The sequence below is a fragment of the Tarenaya hassleriana genome, unplaced genomic scaffold (assembly GCF_000463585.1).
Source record: "Tarenaya hassleriana unplaced genomic scaffold, ASM46358v1 Cleome22, whole genome shotgun sequence".
Taxonomy (NCBI): domain Eukaryota; kingdom Viridiplantae; phylum Streptophyta; class Magnoliopsida; order Brassicales; family Cleomaceae; genus Tarenaya; species Tarenaya hassleriana.
Window position 1 is genome coordinate 201,631 of NW_010965541.1, and position 15,399 is coordinate 217,029.

The 15,399-nt window shown below is 40.9% G+C and overlaps 2 protein-coding genes across 3 annotated transcripts; both read left to right on the forward strand.

Annotated features, from left to right (window-relative positions):
- Nucleotides 1-7,037: 7,037 nt before the first annotated feature.
- On the forward strand, nucleotides 7,038-8,886 carry LOC104815122. The gene is made up of 5 exons (XM_010543444.1): nucleotides 7,038-7,319; nucleotides 7,478-7,588; nucleotides 7,656-7,958; nucleotides 8,621-8,740; nucleotides 8,869-8,886. Exons 1-5 carry the CDS (start codon nucleotides 7,152-7,154, stop codon nucleotides 8,884-8,886), a joined length of 720 nt encoding a protein of 239 aa, XP_010541746.1. The 5' UTR covers nucleotides 7,038-7,151.
- A 522-nt stretch (nucleotides 8,887-9,408) lies between these two features.
- LOC104814793 (60S acidic ribosomal protein P2-4-like) lies at nucleotides 9,409-10,790 on the forward strand. Of its 2 annotated transcripts, none has more exons than XM_010542985.1 (4): nucleotides 9,409-9,516; nucleotides 9,630-9,719; nucleotides 10,146-10,369; nucleotides 10,533-10,767. In XM_010542985.1, the coding sequence occupies exons 2-4, from the start codon at nucleotides 9,632-9,634 to the stop codon at nucleotides 10,557-10,559; spliced, it is 339 nt and encodes a 112-aa protein (XP_010541287.1). In that variant the 5' UTR covers nucleotides 9,409-9,516; nucleotides 9,630-9,631; the 3' UTR covers nucleotides 10,560-10,767. The 2 variants fall into 2 exon arrangements, with proteins under 2 accessions (XP_010541287.1, XP_010541288.1); XM_010542986.1 differs by having other exon boundaries at nucleotides 9,421-9,516; nucleotides 9,627-9,719; nucleotides 10,533-10,790.
- Nucleotides 10,791-15,399: the final 4,609 nt, after the last annotated feature.

The following is a 15,399-nucleotide window of genomic DNA, read 5'->3' on the forward strand; positions in this document are numbered from 1 at the left end:
TATCGAAACTCGAATTCAACAAGCAAGGCTAAGTAAAGCTCAACTGAGCAGCAGGACTTTCACTCAGTTGATGAAGCATAACCGTATATTGCTGCAAGTGGAACAGTCCTTGAGGAGGAACACGGAGCTACTCAGTCAAATTCGGGTTTAGCAATGTGCACTTCGTGCGGAGTTTCAGAGTAATTGTCTGCACGTTACTCTGATCAGGTATGTGTTTGACCATTTTCCTCTCCTAACTTTTTGAGTTTCTTTTTAACACATAGGGGGAGAGACTGCAGCTGTTGGAAGAACACAGTGATGATGATGGTCAAAGGGATTCAGAAGATGTAGAAGAAGAAGAACATTCCCCTACTACTGATCCGTCAGAACAAGCAGATTAGAGTTTGAACAACTCTTAGGTTTTAATCAAGTAGATTTGAGAAAGATCTAATACATGATTGTGTTTCTGTCTAAAGTTCTGCGTGACTTACTTCATCTGATGTGACATTATCTGAACCTTATATGTGAACTATGTGTTGTCTCGGATAACCACTATATGTTGCTGTTTCCCTATGAGTGTTTTGTGTATTCAAACAGAAAGTCAAAAAGGGGGATAATGTTGGAGCAAGGAAAATGCAGGACCACGTGTGAGAAGACTGCAACAGACAAGCATGGAGAAAACATAGAAAATCAGAAGAATGGGCAAGTCTGGAGAAAGGAAAGTATGGGGTTTTCACAAAGACTTGGAGAGAGACAAGAAATGCAGAAACGTGTGTCTCTCGAGAAAACACATACACAACTATAGAGATGTATATAGAGTATGTCTGTAACATGGGAGAGGACTGACGAAACTAATTGAGCAGAAATCACTACAAGAAAAACTGTTATTTGCGACAACCCTTGCGACCGACAGATCTGTCGCTCAAATTTTTACGACGGACAGCGACTAAATAGCGACAGAATTGTGAAAAATAATTTCTGTCGCAAACGGACGCACAATCTGTCGCAAAATTACGACAGATGATGACACACAATTCTGTCGTAGATATTTGCGACCGAATAACGACAGACAGCGACAGATAATTTCTGACAAACCGTCTGTCGCTAAGTACCGACACAATTTGCGACCGATGTTAGTCGTAAATACTGTACGACACATTAACAACAGAAATAATGTGTCGCATAATAAACGCGACAGATTTGCGACTGATTCGGTGAGTCGCAATATTAGGTAGACACGTGTTTGGTGTGTCACCTAATTTCTGTCGCAATTCTGTCGTCGGTTTGTCGCAAAATATTTACGACAGAATTTTCGGTCGCAAGTCTGTCGCAATATAAGTTCTATAAAACCACCGCGCGGGCCAAGATAACAAAAAAAAAAATTCACTAGAAAAAAATTTCTTTTACAAAAAAATGTCTTTCTCATCCAGAACGTGGGTATAATAGATTTGATTCTTCTAATAATCAAATCTCCAGTGAGTTTGCTGAAGGGTTACAATATTTTATGGCATTTGCAACAAGTCAAACGTCGTATGTTGAGAGTTCGAAGTTACCATGTCTGTGCTCAAAATGCGAGAATAAAAGATGGCGAAGTCAGTATGAAGTTTGCAAGCACCTATATAGAAGAGGTTTTATGTCAAACTATTTTGTTTGACTTGCTCATGGAGAAACGTATGATACGCCATCATCATCACACGTTTCACAAATGCAAGAACAACTTGTGCAAAACACGGCGCACCTTCGATCTTTCAAGAAGATCAAGACCGAAATCTATATGCAGAGATGGTGAATGATGCATTTCCCAACATTGCTCATTCTCCATATATGGAGGAAGAGCCAAATGTTGAAACGAAAAGATTTTATGATATGCTTAACACGGCGAACACTCTGATATATGAAGGTTGTGTACAAGGGCTGTCAAGATTATCATTATCTTCGCAATTGATGAATATGAAGACTGACTACAATCTTCCGGAGAGATGCATGGATGGATTCAGTCAAATGTTTAAACATTATCTTCCAGAAGGTCACACTGCAACAGAATCATGTTATGAGACGAAGAGTCTGATGCGTACGTTGGGTCTACCTTACCGAAAGATTGATGTTTGTGAAGACAACTGTATGATTTTTTGGAAAGAACATGCAGAATTGATGGAATGTCGTTTTTGCGGGAAAGCCAGATATCGACCACGTCCGATAGCTTCAAAGAAAGGCAAGTTAATTCCTTTGAAGAGAATGTTTTATATGCCTATAACAGATCGTTTGAAAAGGTTATATCAATCCGAAAAGACAGCATCACATATGCGGTGGCATGACGAACATTCGACGCCTGATGGAGAAATGCATCATCCATCCGACGGTTTAGCTTGGAAACACTTTCAACAGGTATTTCCTGATTTTGCAAGTGAGGCTAGAGACATATATCTATCATTATGCACGGATGGATTTAATCCATTTGGGATGTCTAGTCCAAATTATTCTCTATGGCCGGTGATTTTAACACCGTACAATTTACCTCCGGACATGTGCATGAATAGAGAGTTTTTATTTCTCTCAGTATTAGTTCCGGGACCTAAACATCCTAGAAGGAGTTTGGATGTTTTCCTTCAACCGTTGATAGAAGAGTTGAAAGAATTTTGGAGTATTGAGGTAGAGGCATATGATGTGTCAATAAAGCAAAATTTTTTGCTTCGTGCCGTACTGATGTGGACAATTAGTGATTTTCCAGCATATTCGATGTTGTCTGGTTGGACAACGCATGGTCGTCTAGCTTATCCGTATTGTATGGATGAGACCGATGCATTTTGGTTGCCGAACGGGAGAAAAACGAGTTGGTTTGATTGTCATCGTCGTTTCTTACCAAGAAATCATGTATTGCGCCGGAACAAGAAGAATTTTCGTAAGAATCGGGTGGTAAGCGATTCTAGTCCGCTTGAACTGACGGGAGATGAAATATTATTCGAACGGATCGAAGATTGTGTGAGATCACATGGGAGGGATTACTGCAGAAGTCGGTGGAAATGGTCATTTGCCGATTGAAGGATACAGTGAATATCATAATTGGCACAAAAAAAATATATTTTGGGAATTGTCATACTGGAGACATCACAAGTTGCGACACAATCTTGATGTCATGCATATTGAGAAGAACTTTTTCGATAACATCATAAACACGGTGTTGAATGTACCCCAAAAGTCGAAGGACAATCTAAACTCAAGGAAGGATATAAAATCAATTTGTTTGAGGAAAGAACTAGAACTGACACAGGATGGGAATGCACCTATTCCCGTTTTTCGGGTATTTGGTGAAGCGCAGAAGAATTTTTTCCGGTGGTTAAAGGATGATGTGAAATTTCCCGATGGTCCAATAGCATTTACAGAACTACTTCCACAACATGTACACGAGAATCTATCAGATATGGTCGATATGTTTTTTTAAGCTTACTTGTTTTTAAGTATGTGAATATATATATAATTATATATATATATATATATATATATATATAAATAAATTTGATATATACGTGGTTATGTTTGTGCAGGGATCAACTCATTTTTTCGGGTGATTTGCAGTCGGACGCTTAAACTTGAAGATATCATCATGCTAAAACAAAACATAGTTCTGGTACTTTGCAATATGGAAAAAATATTTCCACCGTCATTTTTTGATGTGATGGAACATTTACCAATCCATCTTCCACGAGAAGCAGAACTTGGTGGACCAGTTCAATTTCGGTACGTACGTTATAATTAATGTGTATTGTTTAATTAATATAGGACTTATATATACATACTTATTTATATAACTAATGATTGTTTAATCATATATTTTGTTTAGATGGATGTACATGTTTGAAAGATTTATGTACCATTTGAAGAAAAAGGAAAAACAGAAAGCCTTTGTTGAAGGATCAATCGCTGAAAGAATTTAGTTCCAATTGAAAAAAAAAGCAAAACAGAAAGCCTTTGTTGAAGGATCAATCGCTGAACAGTATATCAATGAGGAAATATCATTCTTTACCTCATATTATTTTGAAGATCATGTGGTAACAAAGAGCAGAGGTACAAGAACATTATTCCATTGCGATGATGGCCCTAGTTATCCGACGAATGCAGATATCCCCCATATATTTTACAGAAAAGGAAGATGTGGTGGTAAGGCTAGCGATGCCTATTTGTCTGAAAAAGACTACCATGTGGTACATATTTTTGTATTGCTGAATTGTGAAGAAGTTCTACCTTTTGAAAGGTTCGTTTATACATTTAATTATTTCTTCCTAAACTATTTTTAAATTATTCCGTTTACAATGAATTAATTTACATGTTTTGCAGGATTTTTGATGAACAAGTATACAACATATACGGTGACATAAGTAACGAGGAGTTGACAAAAATAAAAGAAAAATGGTTTGCTACATGGTTAAAAGAATATGTAAGATTTTTGAATAAAGTTTAAAAACAACTCATTTTAAAAATAGCATGATCGATCAAGTATATATTGATATTTAAGCAACCTAACTTTTTCGTTGCAGATTAGAACATCACCAGAAGAACATCCATTGTGGTTGCATGAGCTAGTTCAAGGACCCATTTGTCGTGTTACATGTTGGCCTATATTTTTTACCAGAGGCTTCGTTTTCCACACACAGGAACACGACCAACATCGTTCAACACATAATTTTGGTGTTTGTGTGAAAGGGTCAGAATATTGTGCATCTGATAATGAACCCGATTTTTACGGACAACTGCAGGAGATTTTTGAACTCCAATATGCAGGTCATTTTGGACTCAAAGTGATGATGTTCAGGTGTGATTGGTTTGATCCGACACCAAATCGAGGGATCAGAGTCAACAAAACAGGTGTTTTTGACATATGTTACACACGTCGATATGGAAAATATGATCCTTTTATATTGGCTTCTCAAGCAGATCAAGTGTGTTACATCCCTTATCCGAAGAAAATTACAAGAAGGTTAGATGTTGATTGGCGAGTTGTCGTGAAAATCAACCCCAGGGGAACTATTATTCAGGCATAAAATGCTGAACAAGTACCGCTTCAAGATGTTGATCACGGCGTTATTCAATTTGAAGAAACGATTGAGGTTGGAAGGTTAATAGCCGAAGAAGGAATACTTGAAGAACTTGAAGACAATAATGATGAAGAGAAAGACAATACCGATGACTCGGATGAAAAAACAACAGGAAGTCCTGAATATGGTTCATTTGATTAATAAGAACTATGTTTGTACTTAAAATAACGATTTCTAATTCAATCTCATTTTATTTGTAATGAGGATATATTATCTGTGCTAATTTTTTTTTAATTTATTGAAATAAATTGCGACAGAAGATGTCGGTCGCAAAGTTGTCATAACTGGCGACCGAAATAATCTGTCGGTGGTCAGTCGTAACTAGACGTCCATTCATCACTTGCCACGTGTCATGACCGCAAACCATGCAGCTTTTCGATATTTTAAACATTGCGACAGATATGATCGGTCGCATTGTGCGTGAATTCTGTCGCCAAATCCACGCGTATCCCGCTTTTTGGCGTAACGACGGATTGCGACATAATGAATCTGTCGCAATGTTCTTAAAATCCCGCCTTTTTTTTCGTAACGACGGATTGCGACAGAATTAATCTGTCGCAATACTCTTAAAATTATCGCGAGTCGTCTTCTTCCCCTCTCTCCAAAAACTTAGACACATTTTCGTTTCGTCGCCTCTTCCGCCGCGACCGAACTCCGTTCCCAGGTATGTTTCCGATCCATTTCTTCGTATTTTTGCTAGTTTGGTTCGTTTTTCGAAAATCGAACGGTTGATAATCCGAAAATCGAACGCGCGAGATACAGTTTCCGATATCTCGCGCATCCACTGCACCGCCACTGCTCCGATCTCTCGCACCGCCACAACACCGCGACCGAACTAATCCGAGGTTTGGATTTCAAATTTTTCAGTTTTTTTTTTGTCGATTTCGGATTCAGTTTCTGTCGTTTGGTCGATTTTAGATTTGGGTTCAATTTAGTGTTTAGGGTTTAATTTAGGGTTTAGGGTTATTTTAGGGTTTAAGGTTATTTTAGGGATTTGGGTTATTTTAGGGTTCAATTTAGGGTTTAGGGTTATTTTAGGGTTTAGGTTTAATTTAGGGTCTAATTTAGGGTTTAGGGTTATTTTAGGGGTTAGGGTTATTTTAGGGTTTAATTTAAGGTTTAGGGTTTATTTTAGGGTTTAGGCTTAATTTAGGGTTTAAGGGTTTAGGGTTAATTTGGGGTTTTGGGGTTTGTGTTATTTTAGGGTTTAATTTAAGGGTTTATAATTTATTTTAGTATTTAGGTTTAATTTGGGGTTTGGGGTTTAGGGTTTAGGGTTTGGGGTTTAGGGTTTAGGGTTTGGGGTTTAGGGTTTGGGGATTTAGGGTTTAGGGTCTTGGGTTTAGGGTTTTGTTGTTCGGGTTCTGGGTTCGTTTACGGGTTTTCATTATTATGTTTTATTATGTGTAACTTGCAGATGAGTCAATCCCATTCTAGTGGTCGTGCCGGTAGCGGAGTCCGATCCCGAGGACGTGGGATCGGATCATCTAGATCACCATCTGTCCATCAGGATCAGGTGGTAGTCGAGCCTCCTCGACTAGATGTATCTTTCACGGGTGCGGCTTCACCGCAATCCGTGAATGAAGGTACATCTAGTCACGGTGCATCGCCATCATTGCTGGAGATTCTAGCGTCTGTAGAACGTCGTCTCCGACCTCGTCTCGATCCGGATCACTCCCCCGGTTCTATTTGGTAGGTGTTTTAATGCATATAATAAATATTTATTTTTATTTCTTTTAAATTAATGTTATGAATCTAATTTTTGCAGGTTTGATCATAACAATGAAGTGATTACGACCGTCGTCAGCATCTTTCAGTCGGACTTCAAAGGCCCGTGGCGGAGTCTCATCCGTATCCCTCCATCTTATCTGCAACGTTGGTTCGGGGCTTTCGCGGTAAGAATTTTGTCAATTAAATGTATTTATATTTATACAAAATTATAAATTTATTTTGTTTGAGCAAGCTTATTATTGGGACGAGGCCATTCATGACCAAGTCTACGCCGCTTGGAGGCTCGTCGTCCGAGATCGCCTCAAGGACAACATTTATCGGGTAAAGTGCAGACGCGTAAGACCTCCGTGGATGTCGACGGCTACCTACGATCAGCTCGTCGCACATTGGGATTCAGAAGAAGGAACGGAGAAGAGTCAAATCTTCTCAAGCAATCGACGATCCCGAGCGGAGATCGAACGCGCACCCCCGACCCACACTGCAGGACGAAGATCATTTGCCCGAGTCGCCCATGAGATAGTAAGTAAAAAAAAATTTAATCTAAAATTTGTTAAGTTTTTTCTAATTAAATTTTTTGGTTGTAGACGCAGAGGGAAGGTGAAGAACCTTCCGCGTTGCGATTGCTGCAGGAGACTCACCGTCGAGCTAACGATACTTATATTAACGATCGCTTTCAGGAAATCGAGGACGCGATTCAGGCAAAGATCACCGATCGTCTCTCCCAGTTAGAGGAGAGTTGTGGATCGACCCAACTTTCGCCAGCAGAAATCAACAGTCTCTATCTAGAGGTAAATTTATATTGATGTAATTGTTTAATTAAATTATTTTAATTGACATATACTTTTTATTTGGCAGGTTGTCCAACCGGATGCCAAAGGACGTATCTACAACGTCGGTGGAATGGCGACTCAGTTGGGTGGTGGTCATCCAGATGCAGCATCGATCGGTCGCCACATCGCACTAACTAAGGAGGTCGAGGCGTTGAAGAAAAAGATCGAAGAGTTCGAGGAGGATCGTAGAAAGATTGCGAGACTTGAAGAAGGTGAGGCACGGATTGCGCGTTACGAGACGCTTTTCGCCCGACTTTTTCCTCCTCATGACGATCCACCAACGACGCAGGAGATGCAACATAACCCATTTCTGACTCCTCAGTCCAGAGTTAGATCTGAGCCCGGAGTCGGACATTCTACGGCATCGACGGACCAAAGAACCGGATCAGATATTTGGATAACTATTTTGTTTAATTTGTTTTATATAAATACTTTTATTTTATGTATTAAATACTTTTTAATTTTAAATAAATATTTTTATTTTATATTTTTTTAAATAAATGTTTTATTTTATTTAATTAAAATAATTATTATTTATAAATAAAATTTATAAAATAAAAATATTTTTCAGATTGCGACGAAGAGCGACCGATATTTCGGTCGCTAAATAGCGACAGAAAAAATGTGCCGCAACATCACGACAATTACATAGCGACAGATTACCGACCGCTGCTTCTATCGCTAGTTAGCGACAAAAAAATTGCGACAGATATGTCTGTTGTTGAGCGACACATTTCCGACAACCCTTATTGGTCGGTCTATGCGACCGATACCTACAGTTATATCTGTCGCAAATCTGCGACAGATCGCGTACACCGATTAACGATGCATTTCCGATGCAAAAATTCTGTCGCAAGTTTGCGACCGACGACCTACAGAATTTTTAGTCGCAAATGTGCGACAGAATTACGACCACATTTTTCTTGCGATAACGATTTGGCGACAGAAATGATTCAGTCATAATCGATCGCAAATTTTTGTTTGCGACAGAATTCTCTTCATGTTGCGACTTCCATTTCCGTCGCAAAATGGAACATTTCTTGTAGTGAAGAGAATGAAAATGGTGAGAGTTTTCCTGTATTGGTGAAAGTCATTCTGAGTGAACGTGAGGTATATCTGAGGGGGAGTCTTCAACCAACAGACGAGCCGTTCATAGGTCTTAGACGAGGTCTAGGGTGGCATATGATTTGTCCATCGCATAAATTGTCTGGGAGCTGATAGAATTTCTTGTGTTTCAGGGGTTTTACTCAGGATGAGTAAAATAGGTTGGATCGAGTGACACTTGTAAAAAAATGAAGTGTATCTGACTCATAATAAAGAAATAAAATCGGTTTGATTGTTCCTTATTCAAGATATTGTGTGAGTATATTTTTTTACATAAAAAATCAATTCAAATTCAGAATATATAATTTTTCCTTTTAAATCAAGTTTAAACTCGAATACTTTCGAATATCAAACTGATAATCATCTTTTAAAATAGGACGATACCATCATCTCAACCCATAAGAATTGTTAAACCAAAAACACCTCAAGTAATTATCTATAAAATGTTAGAAACTCGATTACAAAGTTTTAAAGCTTGTTATTGTCATTTCAGTTGGCTGTCGATCAAGTTAAAACATCACGTATAATTTTTGTAAACCGTAACTGAACCACAAAACAACATTGACCGGTTTACGATTGAGCCGGTCGGGTTCCGACAATATTTTACATAATCGAGGGTATAATTGGAAGCATCAAAACGAACGGTCACGATTCAATGCTTAGAGAAGGAACCCTAATTATATATCATTCACTTCCTCTCCCGACCTTAAAACCCTAGTTCGTCGCTTTTCTTCTGATCAATTATCAAAATTCCTTCTTCTCGCGTTTATTGAATCTATTGGGTATTGGTCTTTCGATTTTGAATTTATTATCTTTCGATCGTATTGCAGCATTTACGCCATTGTTGCTAAATTTCTGTGTTCGTTTTTCTTTGGGGTTTATTGTTCGAAAGCAGAGATGAAGGCCATCGCTGCATTCTTGCTCGCCGTTCTGGGAGGAAAGGCTAGCCCTTCTGCCAGAGATATCAAGGACATCCTTGGATCAGGTAAATTATGTCTGGACTTCACATTTTCACGCTAAACCTAAAAATTTTCATACCTGATTTGTGATATCATGTCATGGGTGATTGTGTGAGGACAAAGTCCTGAACCCTGAAATGGGTCGTTCTAAGATGGTGCCTTTTTTTCCTCTTGATTTTTCATAGGAGTTTGATGGATAGTACGTCGTTTCTTCGGTTAGTTCTCGTTAGCATTGTGTGTTTCTTTTGGCTAGAAGAGTATAGTTTAGTCCCTGTAGGTGATGATTTTCTGATATTCATGTCAAAGTTTGGCGATTTTTTAGTTCTGAAACTTTTGGGTGTTCTTGGAATCCTAGAAATAGGTAATTCAAAGTATCAAGATATGTGAGTTTGGTGTGCTGTTCGATGGAAAATCTTGAAAAGGCTTTTGATTTCACGTTTGTTTACTTGCAGTTGGTGCCGAGGTTGATGAAGAAAGCATTGAGCTTCTCCTGAAAGAAGTGAGTGGTAAGGACATCACGGAACTGATTGCGTCTGGTCGGGAAAAGTTGGCTTCTGTGCCGTCTGGTGGCGGTGGTGTGGCGGTTGCCTCTGCTCCTGCCGGAGGCTCTGCTGCTCCTGCAGCCGAGGAGGAGAAGAAGGAAGAGAAAAAGGAAGAGAAAGAGGAATCCGACGATGTAAGTCTTTCTTCCCCTAAAAATTCATTCTACATGGTTACTTGTGCCGGGAAATCCGTAGAATTTAGGTTCAATCCGTAGACGGCACAGAAGCCAACTTATATGATCTGAAGGTTTGCAATGCCCCCCCCTACTCATTGCAATGTTCATGATTTGGATGCAGGACATGGGTTTTAGTCTGTTCGACTAAGAATTTTTGCCAATGGGAATCGTCATCATATCCGTATGAAGTCTTCTTCTCTTATTTTTAGTGTATCTTTTGTTTTTTTTAGCCTCTTAGTTCTCGGGTTCCAAATATTGTTGGATGATCACAACATTTTGTTTAGGTTTTAAAGCAGGAAAACAAGTGATTCTCCCTATTAAATGTTTCAATGTTGCTGGATTTTGCTTATGAATCATCCACATATATTCGTTCGTTCAAGTCGTGTTCTTGGTCGCGTTCTAGTGTGTTTTAGATAGGGGTGGACACGGGTCGGGTACCCGAAATTTTCGAGTTATCCGAAATAATATTCGGGTTACTCAGTAAGTACCCGAACCCGAATTTTTAAAAGCAAAATTTAGTGAAAATATAGATATTTAAATATAATATTACATTAAAATAATCCAAACATTAAAAAAATAAGAAAAACATATTGTTGATGAATGTATCGAAACAAAAATCTTATTCATGCTAATCCAATTGCCCATTTGGTGTGTTTGGTCCACCTTTGTCAGCCGGAAACTTAACAAATTCTGCCACAAGATTGATCTCCTCATCCTGCAACCGCGGTCCAAACGTGCAGTGCCCTCTCGATGTGCATTGTTCCGCAAATCCCTACAGAATCATCAAACTTATCTTGTTTCATCACTAAACCCAGTAGAAAATGATCATAGGACAATTACTGAATGGCTTTTGCAATGTGAGTGTTCACTCACTAGTTGGATTATGTTTCCACCTGTATCATGACAACCAATACAAGCTTTCTGAAACCAAGCGGCTCCTCTTTGTATGTCCAGGCTTTGTCCTAACGATTTTGCAACCAAGAATCAACACATAGACATGAAAATTCCATGACTACACGTGAAATCCATTGAACAGAATTTGATTCCAAATGCTCACATGACTCGCTCGAAATCGTGTCGTTGGAAGAAATGCTCGTTCAGAGAGGAAGGATTCGCGTCTGCAGGAGGAGAACTAGCGTCGCTGCGTCGAAGTTAGGGTTCAGGTAGAAGGAGAAATTGCGAGTAAAGGGAAAGAGATTATGAGAGAAGGAACTCATGAAGGGGAAGGGGTTACGACGCCTCTCATGAGTGAACAAGAGAGAAAAAAAATGAGGGTTAAGAACCTAGGGTTTATTTTTTTTTTTGGGTTAAATGTGATTGAATTAACTATTAAAACCCATATCAGTTTGTGTACAAAAAGAAGCAATTACAAAAAGCAATGGACTCCCATATTCATGTGGACAAAATGATTAATGGAACAACGTAACTCTAACGACGGTCTCCCGTTAGAAAATACCAATCCTCAAGAAAGTTCTTTGTTGCTGGGACGTTCCTTAGCTGTTGTGACAGCAATAACGTTCGAATCCTGCGATCCAACTTGGCACGCATAACCTGTAACGGCTTCGACTTCTGCTTGAATATCCGTGAGTTACGCTCATTCCACACCATGTCAACGACTTGGTGGAGTAAGAGTTTGGACAACACCAGCCTATTATGGCTAGCATCATGCTGCGAGTTCTGCCATTGGTGGCACAATAAGATGTCTGATGGAGGTTGCGGCCAACAACATTCTGCAAAAAATTCCCATAATGCCTTGCTAAACGGACACGCAAAGAAGAGGTGTCCATGAGTCTCCACATCCTGGCTGCATAAGCAACAAATCGGGTCAACCTGGTAGCCCCATCGTAACAACCTGTCCTTCGTCGGCAGCCTCCGAAGCAGCACCTGCCAGTGTAGCATCGCTAGCCGTGGGGTCGTATGCTTTAGCCAGACATTCCTGTACCATTCCACCTGTGGTCCTCTCGTTCTGATCAGCTCCCATGTTGCTGCGGTAGAGAACATCGCCTTGAAAACGTCCGCCTTCTGCTTCCACAGTGTGATGTCTTGACCATCAGATTCCGTTGGAGGAGATATGGCTGCCAGCTGGATTTGGATCGCCTGGATTGCTTCTGACCTTGCGCCCGGTAGCCGCCAGTTTCCATCTATAACAACATCTGCCACCGAGGCTTCACGGTTGATCCTAAGCAACCGTGGACCTACCTCCCCTGCAAGGCTAATGAATGACCCTAAATCTGTCCAGCAGTCATCCCAAAAACTTGTAGATTTACCGTCCTTTACTTCCTTTCGGAGGAACATTCGAGCTTTATCTTTAAGGCTGAGGAGCTTCCGCAATATCCAAGAGCATCTGCCATTAAGTTTACAAGTCCAGAAGTTGTCAGATTTGAAAACATTATACCTTGTCCAAGCGACCCATAAGGATCCCGATTTGGTGAACAGGATCCATATTAACTTCAACCGGAAGACTGTATTGTAATCCTCCAGCTTTCTCAGGCCAAGACCACCTTCTTTTTTCGGAGAGCAGATTTTGTCCCATGCTACACGGTATGACCCAACGGCATTCAGACTTCCTTTCCATAAGAATTTGGAACATAATCCATCTACCTGCTTGAGGAAGAACTTCGGAAGGGCAAAGATTGACGAGGCCATAGATCCACCAAAAGTTGACGAGGCCATAGATAACCGTCGAGATTAGCTGAACCCTGCCAGCGTAGGAAAGAAATCGGGTACTCCATGCTTGGATTTTGCCTTTTATCCGTTCTAGCAGTGGCTGGAAGTCTGTGCGGGTTAACTTGCAAGAATGTAGAGGAATTCCCAAGTACTTAACTGGTAAAGTTCCACGGTTGATGCCTGTCTCCGTAGCTATTAAGTCAGCCGTCTCTTCGCTAACGCCCCCCATGAATATTTCAGACTTGTTCTGGTTCATTACAAGCCCCGAGCCCCTGCCAAAATCCTGTAGTATAAGCATAACCTGCTGGAGGGAGCGGTTATCGGCGGAGCTAAAGATCATAACATCATCAGCAAACGAGAGATGTGTTATGCTAGGCTGGAAACACCGCGGATGGAGCTGGATTCTGCCGCAAGCTGCCCCTTGATCCAACATCCTTGATAATACTTCCATTGACAGGATAAAGAGATACGGAGACAACGGATCACCTTGTCGCAACCCCTTCCTTCCCTTAAATTAGCCAGCTAATTCCCCATTAATCGCCACTGAAAACTTCGGCGTTGTGACACACGCTTTGATCCAATTAACATAGCGTGGAGGCAGGTTTAAAGCCCTTAACACTCTCAAGAGAAAGTCCCAGGAGAGGGTGTCGAAAGCCTTTCGGATATCGATCTTGACCATAGCACTTGCTGTCGTGTTCTTACGATTGTACTCTCTGATTAAATCAGTGGCCAACAGAATATTCTTCATCATTAAACGCCTCTTTAAGAATGCGGTCTAGTTGGGAGAGATGATCTCTTGAAGGATTGGTTTTAGGCGTTGGGCTAGCAGCGTCGATATGATTTTGTACGTTGTATTGCAACAGCTAATCGGTCGGAATTCTGCTAATCTCATTGCTCCCGCCCTCTTAGGCACCAACGAGATAATAGTGGCATTAGTTTGTCCCAATAGCTGACCATACTCAAAGAAGTGTAGCACTGATCGAGTCAGATCCGATCCCGTAACAGCCCAAGTTGCTTGGAAAAATTCTTTGGGGAATCCATCGGGCCCTGATGCCTTATTTCTCGGCATAGACATCAAAACCTGCTTGATTTCATCAGGGGAAGGAACACGGGATAGCGACTCAGCCAAGTCAGGGGGACAACTATACCTCAGGAGAGCATGTAGCGTTGCTGTTGGCGGGGGATTGACTGATTCATCAAGCTTGCCGATCAGGTTGGTATAGTAGTTAACAACATGTCTCTTGACATCCTCCATTTCTGTGAGGCGTTGGCCAGCTTCATCTTCTAGGAAGTAAATATGGTTGTTTGCGTTCCTAGCATTGGCTACTCTATGGAAGTAAGAGGTGTTCTTATCTCCTAGTTGCAACCATTTCACTCTTGACTTCTGGCGGAAGAACCGCTCCTCAGCAATAGCCAGGAGAGTCCATTCCTTCCCCAGGGCCTTCTCCTCCATGATTGTTTCTGATTCAGGCGAGGCTAGCAGCTCAGACTGAATCAGCTTAAGTCTGGTCTCTATTGAGGTAACCCGCTGGGACAAGTTGTTGAATCTTCACGAGTTTAATTATCGTAGAGGATCCTTGATTGCTTTCATGGCTTTACAAAGCTTGAACTCATCGTTCCCTCGCCAGGATGCAATATTCCAATTATCACTCACAACCTGCATAAAGTCCGAAACCAGCATGAGATGGTGTTGGAACTTATATGGTCTCCTTACCTTCACCGAGAAGGCCGAGAATCTGATTATACACGGGGCATGATCAGAAGGGCCCGGGGGAAGGAACTCTGCATATGACGCGGAGAGCTGGTCCATCCAAACACTGTTGCACATTGCTCTGTCGAGCTTCACAGAGAGTGGGGATGCCGGCTGGTTATTACACCATGAGAAACGCATCCCACTACTAGGGAGGTCCGTCAAACCAATGGAACCAATGCATTCAGCTAGCTCATGTCGCTCTTGGCTCTGTGAGATAGGGATGTTATTATCTGACCGGTCAGAAGCATACAAGGGCTGATTATAATCGCCTACAATCAACCAGGGGGCTGCGGCCATGGGAGGGTAACTTGACAATGAATGAAGTTCCTGCCAGAGTTCTTATCTGGCTGGTGGCTGGTTACAAGCATATACGAAGGTGGCAGAGAACGATAACAGATTGTCCGGAGTACAAATGCTCAAGTTATTGCTTGCAATGACATTGTGTAGACAGTAACTAGAAGGGAAGGGTCCCACACTAGCCAAATTCTGCCATGCTGGTTTGTATTATAATTACAGACTGCTCGCCAAGTTGGTGGAATCGCAGCTTGAATACGTACCGAGTTTTCTT